Source organism: Mastigoproctus giganteus, chromosome 9 (assembly GCF_048544385.1).
Source record: "Mastigoproctus giganteus isolate SK-2022 chromosome 9, ASM4854438v1, whole genome shotgun sequence".
Classification (NCBI taxonomy): Eukaryota; Metazoa; Arthropoda; class Arachnida; order Uropygi; family Thelyphonidae; genus Mastigoproctus; species Mastigoproctus giganteus.
This window is the reverse complement of record NC_143583.1, coordinates 90,745,535-90,763,630: the sequence shown is the minus strand read 5'-3', so window position 1 is coordinate 90,763,630 and position 18,096 is coordinate 90,745,535. Positions and strand designations below refer to the sequence as shown.

At 34.6% G+C, this 18,096-nt stretch overlaps 1 protein-coding gene across 1 annotated transcript in view; it reads left to right on the top strand.

The window, feature by feature from the left end:
- The window catches only part of LOC150080535 (FAST kinase domain-containing protein 3, mitochondrial-like), a 38,918-nt gene extending 26,203 nt beyond the window's left edge, over positions 1–12,715 (top strand). The window contains exons 3-5 of the mRNA XM_090381123.1: positions 3,144–3,269; positions 5,940–6,009; positions 12,410–12,715. Of these exons, the coding sequence (XP_090237249.1) occupies positions 3,144–3,269; positions 5,940–6,009; positions 12,410–12,629 (416 nt within the window). The 3' untranslated portion in view covers positions 12,630–12,715. The remainder of the gene's footprint in view (positions 1–3,143; positions 3,270–5,939; positions 6,010–12,409) is intronic.
- Positions 12,716–18,096: the final 5,381 nt, after the last annotated feature.

Below are 18,096 nucleotides of genomic sequence, written 5' to 3'. Positions count from 1 at the left end.
TTGAGATACTGAGGCTTTTGCAATTACTAATGACCTAGCACAGATTGTTCATTTACCTACAAGAATACCGGACAATCCTAATCATACAGCCAATACGCTTGATCTTTTTCTCACAAACAACCCTTCTAAGTACAAGGTTGAAGTGAGAGGTCCTTTAGGCACTTCAGATCACAACTTGGTGATTGTCTCTTCTCCAATGGAACCTTTATCTCATGGCTATTCCCAACCTCGTATTGTTTGGCATTACAAGAATGCAAAATGGGATGACCTGCGAGACTTCTTTTCTTCTTTTCCTTGGTCTGATTACTGTTTCAAAACTTCTGATGTCAACGTTTGCTCAGATCGTGTCAGTGAAATTATTCTTGCAGGAATGGAATCCTTTATCCCACACTCCACTTTAAAATCTCGTCCTTTATCTAAACCTTGGTTTTCCAATAAATGTGCTAAGGCTGTCCAAGAGAAGAACGTTGCATATCGTAATTGGCTTGTTTCTAATTCTTCAGTTTCATTTTCTGCCTACACCAAAGCTCGCAACAATTGTAAAGCAGTTATTAATCAGTCCAAACTAGAGTTTGAACAGGCTAAGAGTAGAAAACTTGCTTCTTGCCCTAATGGTAGCCGAGCATTCTGGTCTCTTGCCAAAGCTATTGGCCGCAACTTTTGCCCATCTCTGCTCCCACCTCTGTCCAAACCAGATGGTTCTGTTGTCACTTCAGCCAAGGATAAAGCTGACCTGCTAGCATCCCATTTTTCTTTGAGCTCATGTATTAATGATCTTGGTAAAACACCTCCCACCATTCCTAACACGCTCCATTCAATGCCTCCTGTGGTCTTCCGTCAAAAGGATATCAGAAGGATTTTGATGAATCTTGATGCTAAGAAAGCTCCAGGTCCTGATGGTATTTCTCCACTTGTTCTCAAAACCTGTGCTCCTGAACTTACTCCTATTCTTTGCCGCCTTTTTTCACTTTCTTATTCTAAAGGTGTTTTTCCTTCTGCTTGGAAATTTGCTCATATCCAGCCAGTTCCTAAAAAGGGTGACAAATCCCTCCCATCCAATTATCGTCCCATTGCAATTACTTCTACTCTTTCTAAAAGTAATGGAGAAATCAATTAACCGCCAACTCTTAAACTACCTAGAAACCTTCCGTCTGATCAACGATCGCCAGTATGGATTCCGTCAGTGTTGATCCACTGGTGATATTCTGGCTTATGTTACCCATTTATGGACTAATTCAATGGAAAGGTTCGGTGAAACAGAAGTAGTTGCTCTTGACATCTCAAAGGCTTTTGGCATAAAGGTCTTCTAAACAAGCTTCCATCTTATGGTTTGCCAACTGTTTTTAGTAATTGGTTATCCAGTTTTCTCTCTGATCGCTCACTGAGGGTGATGGTAGATGGCTCTCTGTCTTCTAACTTCTCCACTAATGCCGGTGTCCCCCAAGGTTCAGTTCTTTCCCCCACTCTTTTCCTCTTGTATATCAATGACCTTCTTCCATTGACTGGAAATCCTATCCATAGTTTTGCCGATGATAGCACATTGCATTCAACTTTCCATTTTGAGAAACCTTGTCCAGCTCAATCAGCTTCAAGTTCTCGAAAATCTGCTGCCAATTCCTTAAATGCCGATCTTCAGGTAATTCTCCAGTGGGGCAAAGACAACTTAGTTGATTTCAACCCTTCTAAAACTCAATCTTGTTTTATATCTCGCAAAAAGGATTCTTCTGCTCCTATGCTTATCTTTAGTGACACTCCGATTTCTAGGCAAAATGATATATCTCTTTTGGGGATTACCCTGACTTCTAATCTCTCATGGCACAAGCACATTACAAATATTGCTTCCTCTGCATTTAAAAAAACTTGGTTTTCTCTTTCGCTCTCGGCGTTACTTTTCTCCCAAACAGCTGCTCACTCTGTATAAATCGCAAATCCGCCCTGCCATGGAATATTGTTCCCACATCTGGGGTGGTGCCCCCAAAACCTCTCTCAGGCTTCTTGATTCCATTCAGAAGAGGGCAGTTAGGTTAATTAATGATTCATCTCTAACAGAGTCTCTCCACTCGCTTTCTCATAGACGCACTGTTTCTGCTGCATGCCTCTTCTACAGATACTTCCATGGGCACTGTTCTTCTGAATTGGCTTTTATAATTCCCGCTCTCTCTTTCAAAACAGTCCGAACACGTGCCGCCACCAGCCAACATCCATTTACTGTCCAACTTCAAACCCACAGAACCAACTTTTCATCTTCCTCATTTATTCATTCAACTGCCGTTTTCTGGAACAACCTTCCTTCATACGTATTTCCTGAAAATTACAATCTACAGAAGTTCAAGTCCAATATCAACAAATATCTTCTTTCGTCTTCTCAACCTCCAACCCAAGCACGGTACTAAGTACTATAGGTTATAATACCTCTCGTGTTTGGGGTTCTCATAAAAAAAAAAAAAAAAAAAAAAAAATGTTACCTATGTCATAACATTGTAATTTGTAGACCTTTAAAAAATACTTATAGTATTTATTATAAACACACACATGGGATTATGTAAAAGAAAATTAAAATGTATTTTTATCAGTACAGTGAATGCAGTGGTAGCAAAATTCCCTTCTGCTTCCCCTGTTCCTTTTGCATGAATGCCTTATCCGAGTAAAAAAATATTTCAACTACATAATGAGGTAAATTCAAATAATATCCTCACTAAATTTGAAACAAAAGTATAACAAAATACAATAAATTTTAAGCAGTAAATGAGTACTTAGTGGTAATATAAAATTCTGTCCTCACAGTAGCTGGCACCTCCCCTGCCATTATGAAATGGGTGGCAATTTCACTTTCATAATTGTGGACTAGAAAGGAAGGTTACTGCAAATACTTTATATCATGAATATTTGACTACATATTTATTTACATTATGAATGGGTTATACTTCGTTATTCTGACTGGTTTTTAAAATGGAAACTTTTTTTATATTTTTCATTGTAAAAATTTTTTTTCAATAGATAAGATGGTCGATTTTATTTCTTCTAAAAAAATGACATCAGCTTCTTTTTTTTTTAATTGTTAAAGTCTTATTAAATTACATCTTAATGAATGTAATAAGTAGCATTGAATTTATATCATTGCTTATGTTTTCTTATTAATGCAGACAGTCGTTTGGCCCATTTGCAAACTATCTTAAGTGGATCTCTTGCTGAACTCTTAGGAGGTTATAATAAATTCCTCTTCTCAGTAGTTTTGCCACATGTACCAGTATCTGATATGTATATTCTAGGTAAATGCTTTTCTTCTTCTATAAAAAAGTGTATTTACTTACTACCATATAATTTAATTATGCGGTATTGAGATTTAATACCACAATTATGATTTTATACCACATAAACAAGGATTTTTCCTTCATAATTAGTCTATAATGCACCAATTACATGACAAGTTATAATGTTGCAAAAATGAAACTTAGCGACCTTATATGTGAGGAATCAAATGTATTTTTCCACAGTGCATCATTAAAATCAAAATTGTCAGGTGAATTGACAAAGATTGCATATACCTCATTATGATTATTCCTAAGAAGAATAGTTAATTTTTTCCTCCCATGTGAAAGTATTTTTTCTCTGAAGTATATTCATTGATATTCTCCATGATACTGTGGGCATGAATTTAAAATTGGCATTATAATACATTTGCTGCAGCTTTTTTGTACTTAACAAATTGAGCTGTTATTTACATTTTTAACCACTTTTACTATCTTTTTAGTTATTATAAATTGTTTACAAATATAATAAATTAAGCTTTTCCAAAACTGCCCAACCAGTATGTATGCTCACTAAAATCCAGCAACTTTCAATCCCGGAGGGTGCCAGGTTTCAAGTCTGCTGTGCTGTTTATATTTAGTTAGATATACTATTTATAATTCTACAAAGAAATGCTTACCTATGATGCTGTGTTTTGGTGCCAGACATTACCATTAGGAGTTCAATCATACAAGTATAACTTCCAAAATACATGCTTTGCTTAAAAACTAAATTCAACTAAGTGATCAGCTTGAAAAAAAAAAAAACTGCAAAAATTTATCATAGGTGTACAAACTTATATGGAGATGAAAATCACTGCAACACACTCAAATCTTAGCATGTGCAGTATATTTGAATAGAAAATAAATATTCTCAATTTCTGTTTTTATCAGTTTCTCCCTGTAAGAACTTTCTGACTCAAATGAGTAATTGGTTGATTTTGGGTTCCCTGGAAAACACACAATGAGTTTAATTACTACTAATAATTACAATAATAAAAAAAGAGAAGGTATATACTTGTAAAGTTTAAAGAAATACGGTGGCTACTGCTTATTGTGATCACTTCAGGACTCACCTAAATCGATAACAATAACTGACGAAACAAGGGTGCAGCTGCTCAGCATTGTTTATTGATGCAGAGTGGAAAAGTGTACATAAAAAGATGGAAGTGAAGAGAAAGAAAACATGAAAATAAAGCAATATAAAATAGTTTAATTTGACTGTCCACTATTTTTCGAGAAAGTCATAAATAAAAATGAAACTGTCATAATATTTCTGGAAGTCCTTACAAACCATTAAAAACAAATAAAGAAAATATTAAAATCAAGAATTATAAACAGGTTAATGCCCAACTGCAATACTTTCTTTCATGAAGTAATGACACTGGCAACCATGTGAACTCTATGAAGCAACAGCAGTAACCAGACATGCAACATGTCTGAGTTCAAGAACAAATAGTTGTTTTTTAATCACTTCCACTGTACATGCGTAAACCACAATAAGTAAACAAAATGATAACTTAAGCTGAAGTGCTGATTACAATAAATGGCATTTTTATATGTAACAGTATAATTCTGAACAGAATTTCATAAAAGTGATGACTATCCATGATCATATTAAATGGCATGCACTGTATATGTAATTTAAAAAAAATGCATGTTTTGTATATTTAGTCTCATCTACGTTATTTTAATGGCCATCATTCTGATACTGATTTAATCTTTTTTGACAAAATTACATTAAAAGTTTGGTACAAGTGTATCTAAGTTTTATAAAGGATCCATAATAATTCTGTGAACAACAGTGAAGATTACTGCTTTAACCTCTCTCTTTCCAAATAAAAACAATGTTCCACTGCTGAAAATTCTCCCAATTTGACAATTACTAAGAAGAGAAAATCCTCTTACCTTTTTCTTCACTTTTAAGAAAAATTTATTTTTATACTGTGCGGCCTTTTTTTTTTTTTTTTTGTATACTAAAATTATATAACTTGCAGTGCAATTACATAACATAAAATTACATAGCTTTTGTTTTTTAAGTCCTTTAAAAGCTGAATTTAGTGTAGGACTGCTTTCTGTTGCTTTAATGTAAAAGTCACTTTTATGGCATCATGCTTTTAAAGCTCTCTTGCTCTGCACAAACACTACATGCTGATTTATAATTCTCCATTTTGAGAGGAACACATTTCTTTGCATTGATTTTTTAACTTTCTTGGCATAAGCTTAGATATAAGAAAAAATATTTGTCTTCTGAGCAACCATTTGTTCTGTACTAATTTGAAGTTTACCCTTTTGGGGAAAATATCCTACAAGGAAAAAACAACACTATTGGAGGTGAGAGAGCAACCAAATAAATCAATAATCTCTATCTCAAAAAACTTGCTATTCTTCTTATCAATAGATCTTCATGATCTACCGTGTTCCTTTTCTACAAATATTTCTGATATTTTCTGCCATACTAGTTTAAACATATGCATTAATCAGCTAGCACATGAATTTCCTATTTTATTCAAGAGGATATTTCATAAAGTATATGGTTAAATTCACGTTTTTCATTTGGTAGAAACGCAATTCAGTAAAATTATTATAAAATTTTATTCTGACTTTTAATATTGTTTAAAAATGATATTACTAAATGTAATTTCTTTCCAGATTATCTGATTCATTTAGATGAACAAGGGTTACCAATTCCATGCTTCAGTGCTGCTGGAATTGATAAGAGGTAAGTATATATATACACACATACACATGTAAAGAATCAAAGATGATGACTATCATATGATGTGTTTTCTCCCTGGGAAAACTTACTTTGATTTAGAAGTAAGAAAAGGTTACCAGATATATCATTAGATTTTAGGCACACCAACAACTATAGACCATATTGCATCATGGTTTGTATAAGTGTGTTCACAGGCTGAATTGCATGTTGTACATTTCTGAAAAACTCAGAGTAATTCATGGGTAAAAACCATATTCCCTCCACCTGAGATTGGCTAACTACAGTTTCTGATTGAAGAAGCCTTCAGGAATTCCTCCAGTCTGTGACAGAACTCACTTTTCCAAATGAGTGACAAGTACTGAAATGCTATACTGTCACAGATATCAGACATGTTATTTATTGGACAGACCTGTACTATACTACCGGACATCTTGTGTGATCGAGACCCGCTAATATAGCTTTATTAGAGGGTCTTGATCACACAAGTTGTCTGTCCAACATGTCTAGTAAAGTTCCGAGACAACAGGATTTTCAGGCGCCTCCGTAGCCAGGTGGGCAGGAGCAGCAGTGCGTAGCACACGCTTCTTGATTAGACCGGGGTTCGAGCCCGTCACCACCAAATACGGAGGATGCGGAAAGGTCGGAATGACCACCGCATATCTCGGAGCAATATGGCCTTAGTTGCTAATGCTTCTAAAAACCAAAATAACAAACAACAGGATTTCCATAATGTTTTTTATACAGTGATGCTATTTATTTGACTTTTTTATATTTTGAAGTAACCACATATTAGAACAATTTTTACATTGAGTGAGTTGCCAGATACAATTTGTTGTGTATAATGTTAGAATTTATATGATGCTCAGTTCTCTAAAACCTGAGTTGTTGATTTGGGGGCGTTCTTGACTAACTCAACCCTGTTCAGAAAAAAAAAAAAGCCAAGAAAAAAAGTTCTTGTTTGCAACAGAATTTGAACCCAGCTAATTTTCTGGTGTAAACTGACTTAGCAACTGACAGATATGGAGACCATAACAAATTGTCACTTAACAAATTGAGTACAGTTTTTAAGGTTTGACCTGATGGGGAATATACAGGGTTGTTAAAATTAAAGTATTCCTATGTAGAAGTCTCTGGAGCAAGTTCTAAGGCTTGTACTGAAAAGAAATTTGGACAGCAAGTACAATAATGTGCTCGCCATTTATTGTAAAAAAAAAAAATTAGTTACAAAATTTGTCACTGTATGGCACGTAACTGTATTAGTTACAATTATGCAAATAACTTACATTATTTGCATAATCATAAGTTATTGCGACAGCACCACTCCTCAGCTCTACTCTACTGTATAAAAGCAAAGCAGTCTCTTCGAAATCATACAGTAAATGCTTGCCTGCACTACAGCAGCAATGCCAACAACGTTGTAGGAAAAGGTGCTATTAGTGAAGCTGTACTATCAGAACACCAACAATGCAACTGCGGCTATCAGAGAATTCTGGTGTCAGAAGTGCATAAAGCGTGGACCTATGACTGATTGTGAAATTTGAAGCTACAGGACATCTTGGTGTTCAACCAGGTAGCAGTTGAAAACGAGTAGACTCCTCTCGTGTTGAAGATGTAGCTATGGCTGTTGTGAATTTATTAAGTCAATCTCCATGTGGTAGCACAAGTGTGCCAGCTGTTTCTCGTGAAGTTGACATGCCTCATTGCACTCTAAGGCTAGTAATGTGTCAGGTAGTGTGGTACTATCCTTACAAGATGCACATGCTGCAGCAGCTAAAGCATGGTGATGCAGATATTCGTTTCACATACGCACTTCAGTTTCTGCTGCAAATGACAGTGGATATCACTTGGCCATGGAACATTCTTTGGAGTGATGAAGCCCACTTCTGCTTAAATGACTGAATATGCACAACTGTCGCATTTAGGCAACAGAAAACCTTAGTTTTCCAGGAGGTCCCACTGCATTCTCCAAAATGACAGTGTGGTGGCCACATTCATGATTGGGCCATATTTTTTTTAAACAGGTAACACCGACTGGACCCCGCACCTGTTCCGTCACTGGACAGCGATATTATGAAATGTTGGCAAATTTTGCAATACCAGAGTTGCAACAACTTGTGTGCCTTCAGGATACCATATTCATGCAAGATGGTGCACCACCTCCACATCTGTGTCCAAAGATTGCTAAGGCAACACTTTACAGACGAACAGGTCATCAGCCGTTGTTTCTGGACATCTTGGCCACTCTGATCACTGGACCTCACCCCTTGCGACTTCTGGTTGTGGGGTTTTTTGAAGAACCAGGTGTATCAGGAAGGATGTCAAACTCTGGCAGAAGGACAGCATTAGATGTCATGTGCTGGCTCTTCCAGTTGACATGTTACATTCTGCTGTAGAAAATGCTGTTCTTTGAATGGAAACTGTTGGTGACCAAAATGGAGGACACATTGAACAATTGTAGTGCCACAGTGCCATATAGTAACTAATTTTTTTTTCCAATAAATGACAAGCGCATTCTTCATTGTACCTGTTGTCCAAATTTCTCTTCAGTACGAGCCTTAGAACTCGTTCCAGAGCCCTCTACATACGGATACTTTCATTTTAACAACCTTGTATTATCTTATGCTCCAACAACTAGATAAAAAAATTACTGCTCTTTTTGAATCATGCATTTAGCCTAACGTTTCCTAAGCATGGCATGGATCAGTTAAACCTATTCAATTATTGGCCTATATCCATCACAAGCTGCTTAAGTAAAACGCTTTAAAATCCTACACATACAAGACTTATATGGTATCTTGAAACACATGGTCATCAACAAAAATCATTCTAGCTTTTTAAAATCAGTTTTTGGACCTCGTGGTAAAGATAGACAAACATACATAATGCTTAATGGTACGAACATTTGGTTATGGTTTACTGGGACACTAAAAACCCCTCTGATGTTACTGAAGTTCTGGTATACCTAAGATCTGTATAATGAGGGACTTAGATGCTAATTAAGTTCAATACTTGTACAAAGTTTTTTATGCAACAGAACAGTTCAGGTTTGCTATTCTAGTGCCTTTTTTAAATTACTCATGGAAGAAGGCATTCCACAACGGTCAGTGCCATGCCACTCTTTGCAGTCAGAATTAATTAATACAAATCTTATTAAATACTTTTTAAAAATAAAAAATTTTCTGTTTATACTCTGGTTTGACCACATGGTCAAGGAGTTCACAAGATAGAGAGAATATAAGAAACAGCACTGTATTTAGTAATAATGCAAGCTTGAACCATGGTTACTCAAAGCATATGTACCCTCTCACTTGACCATTGGGCTACAGTGCATCTTATATTTATGCAGATGACATTGCTAATATACAGGAACTCCCCAACTTATGTAAGGGTTGCATTCCGCAAAACGCTATGCAAGTCAATTTTCCCATGCTTCTGCAGCACTCGCAACTGTGCTCGCTGAATTGATTGAATCAAAAAAGAAATGTTCGACGAACATGTAAATAGAATTATTTATTGTATTTATTCAATTTTTTATCTCATGCACAGGAAAAATTACAAAAGCGTGCAATTTAAAAATTATAAAAAAAGAGAGGAGAAAGGCATAATGTCAGAAAGTTTTACCTCTCAAGCGTCATTGCCAGAATCGACGTCTTCAGTTGATAAGTATGCCACTGCGGAGGTTGAGGGCTGTGAAGATTTAGAAGGGGTCTGGCCATTCAACCTTACGAAAGAACATATTAAAGGATGACTGGACGGTGGCTTTTTTCTTTTCATCGTAGATTTCTTTGTAGCAAGCAAGCATATCATTAACCCCCTCTGTTAACTTTTAAGAATTGTCGCTGTCAGGATCTACTTCTCAAACCTTCCCATTGCCGATGCAATTTTACAAAATGCCATTACCATTTCTCTGGTGATGTGGCATCTCGGCTCCTCATCTTTGGCATCAACCTCCAATTGAAGTAGCTCTGCAACTTTTACAATCTTATCTGTAACCTCTTCATATGACTCATCTTTTTCAAATCCTTTGAAGCCTTTTACGTGCCGTGGGCATATTTTCTTCCCTGCGCCATTTAAACAACTTTTAGTAATTTCCACTCAGGCCTTATTAATGTTTAAGATGGCATGGTAAATATTTTAAGATTTCCAAAAGTCTCTTAATGTAAAATTTTTCTCATAGTCTACTGCAGACAATGCCCGAGCAAATGTGCATAAATAGTATGCTTTTAAATTCGAAATAACACCCTGATCCATTGGTTGAATGAATGCATGAAGTCGTGTTTTGCAGTAGAAATATGACTCATGTTTGAATTGAAATTATCTAGATGTGTAGGATGTCCAGGAGCATTATCTAATAGAAGTGAAATCTTGAAAGGAACGTCATTATCTTTACAATATTTTTCAACCTCAGGAATGAAGCAGCATTTAAACTAATCCTGAAAGAGATATTGTTATCCATGCTCTCTGGTTTGATTGGAAATGCATGGGTAGGGTGGCTTTATTGATACCTTTAAATGTACAAGGATTCCCAGAATGGTACGCAAGCAGTGGTTTTAATCTGTAATCTCCCGCTGCATTAGTCCCAAGCAAGAGCATGGCCCTATCTTTTGACTCCTTTAAACCTGTAATTGTATTTTCCTCTTTTCAAATGTATGTTCAATCCAGCATTTTTTTTTTTTTTTTTTTTTTAATACACAGCAGTCTTGTCAATGTTAAAAATTTGGTGTTGAATAGCCACCTTCATCAATAATTTTTTCCAACACATCACAAAATTTCTCTGCAGCTGCAGAATCTGCACAGGTGACTTCACCGCATACTTTGTTTTGGAAACGAGCATGATGCTTGAACCTATTAAACCACCCGTTGCTTGTCACGAATTTCGGTTGGGAGTTGCTGTACCACTCTTTACTGATGAGAATAGATTCAATCTCAGCAGCATTTCTGGACATCAGCTAATCTAGTGAGGTTGGCACAGGGTACCACCTCACAAACATCACCAAAAGGGATCGATATGGTGGTTGAGGTGTTCTCTCTGGAGAGGCGTTATCTTGGAGGGATGTACACAACTCCAGATACTAGAAGGCGGTACTGTAACCAGTGTATGCTACTGTACTGAGGTAATCCTTCCCCATGTGCGTCTGTTCGGAGGTGCCATTGGCCCCGAGTTCGTGTTTATGGATGACAATGCCACACTCCATTGCACTGCAGCTGTGATATGCTTTTGGAAAGTGAGGACATTGTTTTGGCCTACCCCTTCCACCGATCTAAATCCCATCGAACACATGTGGGACACTGGGGAGATGTCCACACCCACCAGAAAATGTTAACCAGCTGAAGATGGCGCTGACAGAGGAATGGATGATGTTACTGCAAGAACTTACCAACAACATTGTTCTAAGTATGGACAGGCAGTGCAAAGCATGCATCGACATTAGGGGTGGTCATATCATACCTCTTCCATCTTTGGCAGTGATGAGTCTGTATCATGGCAGCCAGTGCTATGTTGCCATTTTTGAATAAAGTCCCTCTGCACCATTTTGTTTCCATTGTTGTCGTCGGTGTTGTTTCCTTCATTATTTCTGTACCTCACCAGGTTCCTTTGGTATGCTTCTCCCATATCCAGGCCACTCCTATGAGAAGTTACAGGTGAAAACCCGACTGCTCCTTAAACTTTGCACACCAGTGTAGTAATGTGCTTTTAGAGTATTGGTTGCATTTAGGTCCACTAAGCTACAGCAAAGTCAGCTAATCAGTTACACTTTATCTCTAATCTAGTTAGGGTTAAACTGTTTATCCTGAGATATTTTCACGGCTTACAATCCTGTAAATCTATGTCATCATATATTCTGTGAATGTAAAGGTAAACTGAGGAACTAGATGACTTGTTTATTATTGTGGTTCAATCTTTTGAGATTTGCTCTCTCTATTAGAAGTATTCCCCTAATGAACTGATTTTTTTAAAGAAACAAAATCTGTTCGTTGAAGATGTTCAGGTATTGTAGATAGAAATTTACACCAATTTTTTCTATTGATGGATGACTGAAAAGCATCTTATGGTCAGTAGTCACATGCATTTCATATATATATTTTAGTTATATCTTCATTTAAAGGTAATCCTGCCTAGAACATACCTTTCACTCAGCATTGGTATTATATTTTCTTTTAAAGTCTTTGAAACTCTCTTTTGCATTTCAAGTTATCATGGTAGCATTTGTTGACAGTTAATTTTTTAAAATTCAAGTTATTTTCAAAACAATTAAATTATGAATTTTTTCCCCTAGTGTTATTTTGTTTAAAGTTGGTGTAGGTTAAACTGTATTGGTGCAACATATAATGATCAAATATCTCTAATTATGCTTGAGATTAACAATATTGAAAAACACTGTTACTTTTTCCTCTCTTTTAGGCTTGCAGTAATAGTGCATTTACCAGAACATTATTGCCACAACGAGAAGCACTTAATAGGCCTTGAAGCTACTAAAATACGTCACTTGTGTCTTTTGGGTTACTGCTGTGTGGAATTAGATTATGCCAAATTAGAAAGACTACATTCATCACCCAAGGAAAAGATGGAATACTTAAAGGAGAAGATTTTGATTCCTTTTGCTTCAGATCACAGAAAATGAATATTGTTAATATCACAACTGCAAAAAAAAAAAAAAGAAATTAATGATAACTACTAGTCCTTCCTAACCTTTTCATGAGTACAAATGTGAATGTCCTGAAATTTGTCCGCAGCATAATGCTATCTTATCTGTGTTTCCATCTTATTTAATAGCTTTGAAAATTGGAAGAGGGCATCATACTTGTTGGTCATTGCTATCCAGTTTTGGCTAACAAACCCCAAAATTAAAGAAATTCTCTGCAATTCAGATAAAGAAGTTGATGAAATCAAATTAAGTGATATGTAAATAGATATGGAGGATACTGAAACACACATTTTTTTTTAAAAAAATGTAGTTTGGTTTTTGACAATTTTACTAAAATGCTGGACAATCAAGTCAAAATAAGAAATTAATACTTAAAAGCATTCATGGAGAAAGCTTTCATTTTTACAAAATTTTATAGAGAAACCATAAAATATATCCAGAGCCTACAATCATGGAAATAAGGTGGGCCCTGGGAATATGCATCATCTCCCTAATTATAGGGAGTTTGTGCACATTCAGGCAACTTGTTTGTGAATGGGCTAAGAGGGTATTATTTCTTTGAACCATGTACTAATAAACAACTTATTTATTGGAATTTTATATTAATATCCTTTTCTGATAGTACATGTGATTATGGTCTAGTAAGTCAAAATTTAAGAGAGGTCAGCTACACACCAACCATTATTTCTGTGGAAAATCTCAGAATCAATCTTAATTTTTAAATTCTTAACATTTTTTCTGATTGTTTTAGATAGGCAAAGTATATTTTATAACAATATACTAATATTATTATGTAGTATGAATCAGAGCTGTAATACTCAATATGTTCTACGTTGATAATAATATTAGTAAATTAATAAGAGGAGTTTACCTCAATATAGTACGTAGAACACTTCCGTATGAAAATCGTTTTGAATATTTTCGTTAGATTCTTTTAATTGCGTTAATTTGAATTTTAATTGTTTTAAATTGATTTTTAATTGTGTTAAATTGATTATTTAAATTTTACTTTAATGTACCGGTAAGTTGTCGATTTTTCCGTTTTAATTTCTGGAGGGTATCATATGGAAGTGTTCTACATACTATATTGAGGTAAACTCCTCTTATTAATTTACTAATATTGTTATAAAAATACTCGAGTGCTTTTTCAATAGCAAGATCATACAGTTTTCTATTATGCCTTGTAAAGGAAATGTATTATTTGTATTTCTCCAGATCCAAAATAAACACTTTCAAAATAAATCCACTTATCATTTTAACATTCTTTTTAAAGGAAATACAGTAACTTAATTGCCTTTCACTGAAAAAAAAAAAAAAAAAAAATATTTTGTCTTTTCTGAATTATATATACATGTGCTTCAGAATGCATTATTACCCTGTTAAGAAACTGCAGAAGATTGTTACACTTCTTTTCATTGCATTGTTTCATAATTCTAGATGATATACACAATTGGATGATCAAAGAATTGATATCAGAAAAGAAGGCTACTTAAAATATTTACAGATCAGCAAGAGACCCTGTTCATTATGTATAGTTTATAATCAGGTCACTCATCTATTGAGATAGGTAAGGCAAATTAGGAAAAGGATTTAACAAAGAGGGCCAATTAAGTTAGGATTCTTTGCATATGTGAACATTAAAAGGAAAGTAATAAAAAAATTAGCCCATAGGGCTAATTCAGATTGACAATGACCTACAAAGGAATGGCACAACCAGTATAGATAACCCAAAAGTATTGCATGATGAGTTGAAAGTTCTTTGCATCTCTATTCACACAAGACTATATTTCGTTATTACACAATTTGTGTTAAGTGTGCTCTGGCAGAGAAATTATCAGATCTGAAAGTGGAGAAAGTATAAGCAGCTGATGGCAGTGCAAGCTCTCTAGGTTGCAGGTTTGTATTACCACCAGTTTGAAATTCAGATATAATTATGAATTATTTTATTTAGTGCTTAACTATAATCTGCTATAAAGCAATTTAATTAATCCTGCACACACATAGCTTGGCAAACAATAATGTAATTTTGTGATCTCGTTCTGTCAGTGTAGCTGGTTGCAGTCAACCAGCAACCAAGCATGGAGATCCTTGCTTATTGTTATTTCCACATGCACGTGGCAGCCCAGCAATATGACATCAGAGCCATATTTGAGTGGACTGCAGAATACTTGAAATTTAGTAGCTCACTTAATACAAAATTAGAATGTTTTTGCACTTGCTTCTGGAAGGCACATGCAGAATTAGATGATTAGGAATATTATGAATAGTAGTTTTGTTTTAAAGACATTGCTTATAATAGATAATGATTTTTGAAACAAGAGTTTAAAAAAAAATCAAAATTCAAGCTCCATCCACCACTTTCTTATACTTCATAGATACAATCAGCCACAGTCACTAATTCCCAATGTAGAATGGTGGAGGTAGCCTTAAACTAGAATGAATTTCCAAAAATTGGAAAGATGCATATATGTCTTCAGTACACAAAGGGTATTGTGAAAGGTAACAGATCAAGCAAACACTTGACCTTTTTCACACAAACAACGCTTCCAAGTACAGGTCAAGGTGAGTGGTCCTGTAGGCAGCTCGGATCATAAGTTTTTGATAGTCTTCTCCAATGGAGCCTTTTTCAACTTCATGCTTGGCATTGAAGAATGCAAAAGGGGATGACCTGCAAGATTATTTCCTTGGTTGGATTATTGTTTTAAAGCATCTGTAGCACTGGGCTGATACTGTATCACTCGGACAATTAATACCAAGACTGCTGGTACTAAATAAAATCCTCCAAATTATCTTTCCAACAGTCTACTTTTATGACAAAAATGAAAGCGCAGTTCAGCTTATGGAAAACATGCCATTTCATAATTTTCAATAAATTTTGTCAGGTTAACTAAATTTGGGAGGAGGGAAAAAAAAAACACCTCACACTTTTCTAATTTCTACTAAACTGAAATTCTAGCATTTGATAGTCTTTCACTGCCTGAAATAAGTTTAAAAAAGAAAAAAAAAATTGTATTTAAGAACCAAATTACAGTCTCTCCTCAACTTACGACTATCTGGAATTACGGTGGTTTCCAAAAAAAAAAAAATATTTTTCAAAATATTTTACACAGCTGTGATGCTGCTGTAATGACTAACATATAATGCATATAACATGAAATATCTGATCAAATGACAACAACAAACTCCTACATGATGGATGTTTGAAAAGTATGTGCTGTAAAGAAACAGATTTTAGAGATAAGTAAAATAAAATAAAAATAGTTTAATAAATGGATAACAACTTCATTCACTTTTCAAATAAGTACATGTTCCATGCAAGGGAAACACAAAAACAAGCTTGTTTTATATCTATTAATCAAAACTGTTCTCATAGCAACAGTATAAATGAGCAATATATGGTATTTAGTCACTCAATATTTGTCTATTTTCAAACAGAAAAAAGATCATCACAGCTGAATATATACGCAAAATATTACATTCTCAGCCTATTGCAATTATATAGAATAACTGATAGTATAATAATAAATATGAGGTGTGTTGATAAATGATACATTTAACCACTGATTAAAATATACAGTTAATAAAATATAAAAACTCTAGATACGATACTCTAGTACTGAACATTCATATTTGATTTTGTTATAGTTGGTCAGAGAATGCAAGAATAGTTTAATGAGTGTACCAGTTAATAATGATAGTTACTTTGGAATGTCAAGTTCCATTATACTATAATAGTTCTCATGTAGGGAGATTGGGAGTGAAATACGTACAATATAGTTATTTTCTGTTTGGTCAGTGTCAACATGAGCCTTTTTCACACAAACTTTGTATTTCACTCCCAACCTCTACATAAGGGCTATTATAGTTTAATTGATGTTTTCAGTCCTTTTCAAGCAAACAAATTGTTCTGCATTTGCAGCATCACTATCTTTTCTTATTTTTGCATTCAGTTTATTTAATCCCTTTCAACCCCCTCTTCTTTCCAATATCATGTGTATAGGTTATGCATGTTTTGCACCCTCCAGCCTTCTGTTTTTCTGCACACTAGTTTAAGTATTTTTCCCTACTATTCACGTAGGAACTACAGCCACTCAACTTATGTTCTTCTGGATTTAGACATTATCTAAACATGATGTTCCTGCTGGAATGCCTTGCAGTTTTGCCTTTAAAGAGTCGGGGGCATAGGCTGCCAAATTCCTTTCTATTTTTTCCCCAGTTCATTTGTCAATCTTCATTTTACTTTTCTAAATTTTCATTTCTGCTTGATAGCTTTAGTTTTCTTCCACTTATTCTATTTTTTTCATTGTGAAAACTCTAAACCCACAAAAAGACTGACTCACTGGTGTTTTTCTTAAAGAAGTCCACATTATTTTGAATAAATAACTGAGAAGATTGATGAATTTCATAACTAAAGTGTTTTAAAGTCAGAACTTTCTTAGCAACTTCAACTTTCTTAGTTGCTGAAGGTTAAACTTCAACAAAAGTTGCTTAAGTTTAACCTTCTGTTGCCAGTATGGCATCTGACCATGCCATGTTTTTAACTTTGTAAATGATATCAAATCTTATGTATCTTTGCCCACCAATATTCTTTAACTGGTTAAAATATATTTGTTTATTTTAATAATCTCTGAATTAAAAGACAATTATTTTATTTTATTTTTTTTTTATTTAACAGATTAGGTTGGTAAAAACATCTTTCTTATGTTTGGGCAATTCCCTCATTCCCAAATGGGAATCAGTGAGAGGTGTCTAATCTTGCCATAGCACTGGTTTTGCTGGCTAAATGTGAAAGCCGACATAAATATAGAGGTTCACATTGTCTGATGCTACATGACCTTAAAAAACTCTAAAAAAATTTTAATTTATTTTAAATAAATTTAAATATTCTTCTCAGATATGTTCTGAAAAATAGGGAGTACACCAATTATGTGGGAATTATAGAAGTTAAGAAAGCCAATATTTCTTTTTGTCTTCTCTTTACTATTTTGTAAGTAAGAGTGGCACAGCTTAAAATTTAGTTCATTTATTTTATCTGGTAAATTTTGGTGATACCCTTTTATTCCCATGTAGAATTTGTACACTTCACTTTATCCCCTTCTTCTCAAATAGTGCACATTTATGCCATGAAGATTTTCTTCTATATTTCTCTTTACTATGAATACAATTCAAAACAAACAGCATTGCAATATTGTGCGAGATGCCCAAGTAGGGAGAAAAAATTAATTATATTCATAGAAGATTAATATAAGAAGTCACAAGTACTAAAACATTCTGCTGTCAGGTGTCAAAATCCATAAATGGAGAACTGCACATATGAAAAATTGTCATTACAAAAAAGCATTGTATAACAGCAGTACTTAAAAGAAAAGTGTGCAAACTTTAAAAGTTCATTTTAATCCTGAAAATTTGTACATTATAAAATATGGACCAGATGTTTATACAG